The 8,971-nt window shown below is 33.6% G+C and overlaps 1 protein-coding gene across 5 annotated transcripts in view; it reads left to right on the top strand.

Moving 5' to 3' along the window:
* Gulp1 (GULP PTB domain containing engulfment adaptor 1) overlaps positions 1 to 4,175 on the top strand; it is a 328,175-nt gene extending 324,000 nt beyond the window's left edge. For all 5 annotated transcript variants that reach the window (XM_029564762.1, XM_029564763.1, XM_017798836.2 and 2 more), the window contains one exon: positions 2,293 to 4,175. In XM_029564762.1, coding sequence (XP_029420622.1) covers positions 2,293 to 2,364 — 72 coding nt within the window. In that variant the 3' untranslated portion in view covers positions 2,365 to 4,175. The remainder of the gene's footprint in view (positions 1 to 2,292) is intronic.
* Positions 4,176 to 8,971: the final 4,796 nt, after the last annotated feature.

Genomic DNA, 8,971 nt, shown 5'->3' with positions numbered 1-8,971 from the left:
TGTTATTGAATATGACAATTGTGTTGTAATGATATGCTTCTTCTAAGTATGTTGTTATTAAATAAATCATTTTTAAAAATTTAAAAAAAATACATTAGAGCAAAAAAAGAAATAAAAATGAGCTACTGAAAAAATAAAAAAAAATAATAGAATTAATACATTAATTTATTTTTAAATAATTATTTTGTGATATAAGTCTAATCACTACAGTAAATAAATAAGCCTCGATTTAATTCAGAGGTTTTAAGATTCAAGAAAAAGCAAATCTTAGAAGCACTCAAAATTCATTAAATTTTGGTGTATAAAATGAAATTCCTGAAGGAAGGTTAGTAAATATAGAAAGAATTGTACTTTATGAGGAAGGGAAACCAATGAACTTTAAGAACATAGCTGTTAATTGGGGGATTAGTTTGACCTAAAGGGATTTGGAAAGGATCTTTAAGAAAATAGCCATGGAGCTGTGGTGAGTTATGCACAAGTGATAATCATTTATTTTAATTTAATCTTCTGCTTTTCTGATATTGGTTGTTTGTTGGCAGCAAGTTTCAGGAGAATTGAAGTGATACATGATTTAGCTTAGAATAAATTGAAAAAAATTTAAATACTTTATCAAAATTGGTAAAGTTTGATACTGTGCTGTATCAAACTTCCCAATTATAGTTGACCATCTATTTCTGTAGCTATCTGAGCTACTTATATAATCTATTTGTTGTCTATCATCTACTTTTCAATAAATGCCAGAAGATGAGACAGTGTGCATGTATTTAGATATCACACCAAAACATTTGATAAGATAAAGAATAATTCAGAATACTTTTAGTACTTACTTTTAAAAGTCTTTAGTATTGAAAAATATACATAAATGTGATAAATTGTTCTTATTATGACAAGAAAGGGATTTTTTAAATTAATATTAAGTGCTCTGACCATTATCCAATTGAATGTAGTTTGTATTCTAACTGCTGGGAAGAAGCATAGAAATTTTCTAATAGTAACATCACTATGCATTCTGTGTACTATGAACATAGTGGAGGTATTCTCTGGAATTAACTTCAAATAAAATGTGGCTTGCATCTTCATAACTATTTCTTGTTGTATATGATAATGTGTGCATTGGATTGCACAATTATAAATACACCTGGATATTTATTCTAAAAGAAAGTCATTGAGGTATTCTCACACTGCCTCTACAAAGAATCCTACAGTTTGATCTCCTATTGTATATCTGTACTTCTCATATCTTTTGCAATCCAGTGTTTATAGATCTGGGATTAAGATAAAGCTGGAGAGAGTTGGGGAGACCAGAGACAGCCTACATTTCAATTGTTCTTATGAAAAATAGAAGAGAGCTTGACAAGGAGGAATATATTATTCTTTGCCATCAACTTTGAACTAAAAACTTTAGTTCAAGTGCATAAAGCTTTGATCAGAGTTGTCCTTAATATTCAGTAAATAAATGGAAGTTTAACCTTCAAATCATGTGAAGGCGAGCAGAAGACAAAAGTGCAGCTCCATTAAAAAACCACAGCAGAACTGTTAGGGGAAGCTTTGCTATAACACCATGGTCTCTAGTGCTACATCCTGTGAAGAATATAACACTGTCATTACAATAGTGTTTTACCCAGGATTTGGACAGTAGTAACCAAAAAGAAAAGGCAAACATTTCCAAGCTGCCTTGAACCCTCTTCAACCTGAGATGTACCTATCTTAATACTGTTTTATTTAAAGCCAGCAGAGAGGGGCTAAAGAGATGTTTCAGTGGTTAAGAGTGCATACTGCTCTAGCAGATCACTCCAGTTCAGTTCCCAGTACCCATGTTGGGCGACTCACAACCCTCTGTAATGCCATTTCCAAGGGATTTGGTGCCCTTTTATGGCCTACGTGGGACCTGTACTCACATGCCCATACCCTCACACAGACATATATACATATGTATATATGTATATGTACATATTTAATTTTTTTAAAAAGGTACTTGGGCTACTGTAGAAACAAGTATTGAAAAAGTCTACTACAAATGAAATGTGTCTAAAATTATATAATTCTTCTGTTGCTACTTTCATCTGTGTCTCATGCATACTCAACCCCTATATACTTGAAACAGTAAAATGCTATTGAGTGTTAACACACAATGGTTTGCATCTAAATACAAAGTTTATAAGCCAACATTTGCATTTAATTAATCCTAATTTAAGTACAAATATTTCAACTTCTGTTCACTCTTTTGCCTACTGATTTTATTTTCTTTTGCCATGAGTGTTTCTATTTTAATGATTTTATTTTGCTTTCCAGGAGGGGTTCAAAATGGGACTAACTCTTGAAGGCACAGTGTTTTGTCTCGACCCATTAGACAGCAGGTGCTGATGTCAGGATGGGAAATCCTGAACCATGGTGAATTTTATACATATGTATTGTTCATTATTTTAAGACAGCCATTGTACTTGTGCCAATATATTTTTGAATATATAAATATTTTGAAATGTATTGCAGTAAAATATGTTCAAGATCTCTGTTGATATGTCATCTTTTATTTTAAAGAGCTTAATGTAATGTATGTCATACTTACTTGTTCCTTTCTATTTGTGTTATGGGAAAATTTATAACTGAAAGACAAGTTTTCCAAATATCTACCTTGTCTGAGTTCTACATAATCATCACCTGAAATTTGTGCTTTTTCTTTAGGCTGATAGTTGGTTATCCATGTCCCAAAAGCCATGCCTTGATAATATCTTCAAATTTCTGGAGAGCTAGACCAATGCCAAACTACATGTGTCCTGTTTTCAAGCCAAAAATCAGATTATCAGTCATGAGACAAATATCATTTTATGTATAAATGTTCATGTCATTATGAAAATATAAACAATGAATATTATGCCACCAGTCCACTAAATTTTATCTGGTAAAATTGAAACATAAGTTCCAATAGTAATAATGTAAAGTACATTCAGAATGTTAGTAGATGGTTATTGTAAGTTATACTCTAAAATGTTTGATTTTTCTCATAAGCAGCAATTGTGGAAAAACTGCTACCTTTAAAACACTTAAAATTTTATTCAGAATGTGTTGTCATATCGCTATAACATCTGACCATCATCTAATATTTTAAAAACAAGAATGTGTGCTTTCTACAGGTCCAACGCCTATTATTTATGTTTATTTTATCAAATATTTCTCAGCTTTTCTCCTGTGATAAAAATATTTTTGTCACCAAAGCTTGTTTTTACAATGTTACATTAGTTTTGAGACTTCAAAATTTCTGACAACCATTCTATTTAAATTAAAAATATTGGGAAAATTTAATTTTCTTTTCTTTTGTTAAAGTCAAAATCTCATTTTTCACAAAACTTAGGTTGCTGATCAGCTTCACCTTGAATGTGAGCAATAAAGTTCTCTGATACCTCATTCTTGATGTGCTGATGAACCCTGACTTTTGAAACATATGCTTCTAATATCTTTGCCAATTATGTAACAGACTAGCAGCAATAGTGCAGAAAATGCTTATGGTCAACATTTCTAATTTGGTTTATCATATTATAAGAGAAATAAATTAAATTAATAAAAAATCTGTACTTAGTTTGGAGATGGTTATCAAAACTAAATTGATGATTCTTTTAGTCATGGGAATTTTATGCAAGTGCTAAAGGTACATTTTCCCTAGGAACAGATATCAAATATGCTTATGCAATATTATATGTGTGTGCATTTCTACCATGTTCTATGGTATATATGAGTCTTTGTGTTTATGATACCTGCAAAGTTGTACCTTAATTAGAGGATAGTGTGTGTTTCATGAGAAAGAGTCTTTATAATTTTGATTGTCATATAGTATTTTGAAATTTGTATAATAAGAATGTTTAGAAGCCAAATAAATGGCTTTTTTTAACAGATAGAATTTGTATTTTTATTGTACTTTAAAAAGCTTTATGTAATAGGTATATATTTAGCAACCATTTATTATCAATTGTAACACAATAGCATACTCAGAAGATATTTGCACATTTAAGATATGCTACTTTACCAATTTTGATGGTAATCAGTTCTGCTACTGGCATGATCAAATAGTACATAATTGGTCATTAATTATGAACATTTATTTCACCAGTGCATTTTTATGAAGTCATGATTGGAAATTGTATTTCTATGTAAACTCAATGATATGTTTGATTCGCTGAGAATAAAAGATTTTAAATAAATTAAACTGTGTGGTGCATTCATTAATAATCTGTAGATACATACTGGAGCTATGTATCTAACTTTCTTATTCATTAATTGGGGAGGGAGCAAGAGGGAGAAAGAGAGAGAATTTTGCTTTCAACTTAATTTCTCTAATTCCACACACAGTTTAGTGTATAAGTGAGCAGGATTCTCTTGTGCAAACTTGGACTGGTGCTTGCTGATGAGAGAGGTACCTTTCACCAGAAACATCTGCTGAAATAATAGTGTTATATAAATTTCATTTTTCAAAACTGGTGGCTTCTTTAGAGTGTCTTGGCTGATGGGCCTCTAAGTGTACTTGATAATAGGACTGTTGCACATTGTGCAATCGTGAAGAACTTTTGAACCCACTCAAGCATTGTGCTAAGCAAGTTAGCGACACACAGTTCTCATCTACACTGTGTTTGCACACTGAATAATTATTCAGTGATTTATTCAATAAGATTCATTTATCACTCACTTTATATTACTTACAAGTATTATATAAGTAAAAAGTATCTAGAAAATTTAATAATGCAGAATTACATCGACAGGATCTTTACTTTCAGTTAGGTTATTGTTATAAGAGAAAAATTAAGAAAAATATGGGTTAACAAATGAAAATCCCATGTGTATTAAAGTATCACATAAACCAAACACTTCCCTGGGAGCGTGACTAATCCAAACCAGCCTTAGCTGAGGATCTTTTGGTAATTGATAGATTCAGGGACAGGGAGAGTCGGTTTTCCTTATTGTTGTGATATCTGATCAGAATCCAAGGAGTAGACCCTAATCATTTAGGAAACAAAGATTATACATAATAGGTTTTTAAAATTTTTAAAAAGGAAGGACAAAGCCAGACGTGGTTCATGAGCCTTTAATCCCAGTCCTCTGGAGGCAGAGGCATGTGGATCTTTGTGACCAGCCTGGTCTATGTAGGAAGTTCCAGGCTACCTGGGATTACAGGGAGACCCTGTCTCAGAAAGACCAAAAAATGAAAATAAAGTAGAAAGAAAGGGACAAATAATAGAAGATATAATGTTTGGAGGGAGAGTAGCAAGGGGGTGGAGAGGGGCAGGGGGTCTAAATATGATCAAAATGCATTTTATGACATTACTGAGTCAATAAATATATTTCATTACTTAAAAAATTATTTTTATTTTATGTGTGTGAGTGTATTGCCTGCATGTATGCAAGTGTACCACATGTGTACAATGCCTACAGAGGCCAGTAGAGGATGTCAGATCCCATGGAACTGGAGTTACAGATGGTTGTTAGCTACCATGTGGGTGCTGAGAATGAAACCCAGGTCCTCTGGAAAAACAGTGAGTGTTCTTTCTTACCTGCTGACCCATCTCTCTAGCCCCCTAACAATAATTTTCAAATGGGCTATGAATCTGACCAAAGTTCTCAAAAGAAGAAATAAAAATTGCCATGAAATATCTTTAAAAGTGTTCAACATTCTTAGCAGTTAGAGAAGTGCAAATTAAAACTACTATAAGACTTCATCTTACTCTAGTCAAAGTGGCTGAGATTAAGAAAACAACTGACAACAAAAGCTGTTGAGGATGGGGAGAAAGGGGAATCTTCATTCATTGCTGGTGGGATCACAAACTAGTGCAGCTACTATGGAAATCAGTGCGGAGAATTATCAAAAAGCTAAAAGTACATCTACCATATGACTCAACTATATCACTTCTTGGTGATATATACCTAAATGAATCAATTTCCCACTACAAAGATTTATTGTCTCTCTTTTCACAATAGCTAGGAAATTGAAATAATCTAAATGTCCTTCAACTGATGAAAGGATAATGAGAATGTTGTACATTTACACAATGGCATTCTATTCATTCAAAAAGAAAAATGAAATTATGAAATTTGCAGATAAATGGATGGAACTGGAAAAACAGTACACTAAATAAGGTAGCCCACACTCAGAAAGACACACCCCGAATGCTCTTTCTTATTTGTGACTCCTAGCTCCGAATCTTTAGAAGTGAGTGAGTAAGCATATAACCTGAAGTAACTGCAGAAGCCAGTAAAGTGGAAAGACCGTGGGGCAGTGAGGGGAAAAGGAGCACTAGATTAGAGGATAGTAGGACACAGACAAAAGCACAACCAAGGAGGAAATGGGAAACGGGGAGGGGGGACTTTAACTGAGAAGAAAGGAAGGTAACACATAGGGAGAGGGGAGAAGAAGAGATAACAATTGGGATGTTTGGAAAAAATATAGAGAAGCATTTTATAAGTTTACTTAATAATACAGATATTGTGTGTGTGTGTGTGTGTGTGTATGTGTAGTCTAAAATTATGCCACATGGGGTGATAATGCTCCCCCCCAAGAGCCATAGACTATATAACAAAAATCCAAGTGCTAGGCAAGGGAAACCTCCCTTGGAACTATTGATCAGGGTAATTCAAAAACTCCTAAAACAATATAGGCTATTGCCATTGTCCTTGGTTGCTTCCTAGAACTTGAAAATAAGACCCTATTTTAATGACAAGCACACACTTCAGATATAGAAGTTGAAATGATTGAGCTGGAACCAGTTCTCAGTTCTCATAATTATCAGAAGGTAGTATGTAAGCTGCCAAGGGAGAAAAGCAATCAATAATCCTACTTAGCTGTAAAATCTATGAACCACAACAACCAGCTCAGCAAGACATGCCCAATGGCACAATAATGACTTTTTTTTTTAAATCTTGGAATAATAAATATCTCTCTAATTGGATTTAAGGCCTGCTTAGTAGAAGGGAATTCATAGCTGATACTGTGAACCTAACCAAATACCTGCAACTGGAAGGATCATGGACAGTAAAGGAGAATATACACTGCCATTTCCCTAAACCATTATAATTTCAGACCGTATTCTAGAACTTATCCTTATACCCACAGACAGGTGTAGCTCTCACCCTGTATCAAAAATACTCCTTTTGTGCAACAATGGAGACTATTATAGAGGGCTATAACTGGTTAAAATGCAGAGAGTATGTGTCTATGCATAGAGTGCCCAACCCTAATCAATATATTTAAAATGTAACCCCTGCACTCAAGGCTGAGGGAACATCTCAGAAGAAAAGGCTGAAAGATTGTGAGAGCCAGAGATGCCTGTTACTAAATCAGGTCTTTCAGGTATGATAGAGAAGCTGCACCCATGAAATTTCAACGATATGGCTGCCTAACAAGATCCTGAATAATGACAACAGCAACTGACATGTCAACATGAATGGGACAAATTTCACAAGACCTCATGTCTAGATGAAGAGCTATAGGAAATCAACAGCTACTGAGAAAGGGAGAATCAGTTTTCTCCAGGGATTAGCTCCTTGATAAATTATCCAGTCTGGTGGTCTCACCTAAACACATGTACATACAAACAACTCTTAATGGACTCTCTATGTTGTATATATGCATGTATACCCATATGACAACAGTAAAGGGGATAATAAAAAAATTAAGAAGGAGTTGGACAGTACCTGGGAGGGGAGGAGAGGTGGACATTATGGAAATAGAGTACTAGTGTCTGAAATTCTCCAAAAAAAATTTTTTTAAAGAACCTTGGGCCAGAAAGATGATTCAGTGGGCACTTGCTTCCTACCCTGATTATCTCAGTTTGAGCCCCAGAATTTAAATGATGGAAGGAGAGAACCGACCCCTTCAAGTGCTGCTCTGGCCTCCACATGTATGCTACGGCACAACCCACATTTACGCACACATATGCACAGACAAATAAAATATAAAAAATTTAAACTATAACAAATCTTTAGTCTCATAATGGAAATTCCTATTGAGATAAAATTTTTGATAGGTTTTTATGATTCTACGTGTCTAAATGCCGATACTTTCTACTTTTTGATGTTACCATAACCATGAAAAAATATTGACTGTTAATATTTTTCTATCCCAGTATTTCCATCTGTAGTTCCAACTTCAATATTTACTCATGATTTTGGGTCTCAGCCTCTATTAAATTACTTGTAGGATCTTGGACTGAATTTTGACAATTAAATCTATGACTCCACCTAGGCAAGCAGCTAATAGACTACCTATGTGGTTGTGAATGGTAACTCCCTCCATTCCTGTGCCTTCTACAGTTAGGATCTTCCCCCTTTATAATTCAAGGCAAATCTTTGAAGCATTTGCTCTTCAACTCCCCATATAATATGTCATAAACAAGACAAAAAACATAATTCTTAAACACTTCAATCATGTTTTGATCATATAGCTTTATCTAAACAACATGGTACCCCATACCTGGAATTCTATTCATAAAAGCATTTTGAATTCATTCAAAGTAGAATTCTTCTACTTTAGCAAGATATTAATTCCTGAGTTCATTTGTACACTTCTATTTTTGTACTTTCAAAAGAATTTCTATGAAATATGAATATTACTTAAATACTAGGCTGCTGTCTTTTAAATTCATTTTTGTCAACTTTATTTCATTATTTTAAGCAGCACTTTACTTAAATCAAAGTTAACTAATATATAAGATGTGGTACACTAGAAATGAATTGAGAAGTACTTTCTCACTTTTATGTCCTTAAATGATAAACAGAAATGGCTGAATTTCTTATTTCTGCAACACGAATGTGCTTCGTGTCAATAGTAACATTATATTTGTTTAATAAAAATTTCCAAAGTTTACAGGCTTAATTTATATTTTGTGGGTTGACTATGTGCTGCTGCCATCATGGTGATGCCTGAATAAAGACAACCTGACTCTTAGCATCCATTTTAGCTGAGAGTGAACTAAAATGTTTTTGACAACCT

Source organism: Nannospalax galili, unplaced genomic scaffold (assembly GCF_000622305.1).
Source record: "Nannospalax galili isolate Female #2095 unplaced genomic scaffold, S.galili_v1.0 scaffold115, whole genome shotgun sequence".
Classification (NCBI taxonomy): domain Eukaryota; kingdom Metazoa; phylum Chordata; class Mammalia; order Rodentia; family Spalacidae; genus Nannospalax; species Nannospalax galili.
Note: the sequence above shows the minus strand (reverse complement) of the source record. Positions and strands in the feature narration are given on the sequence as shown.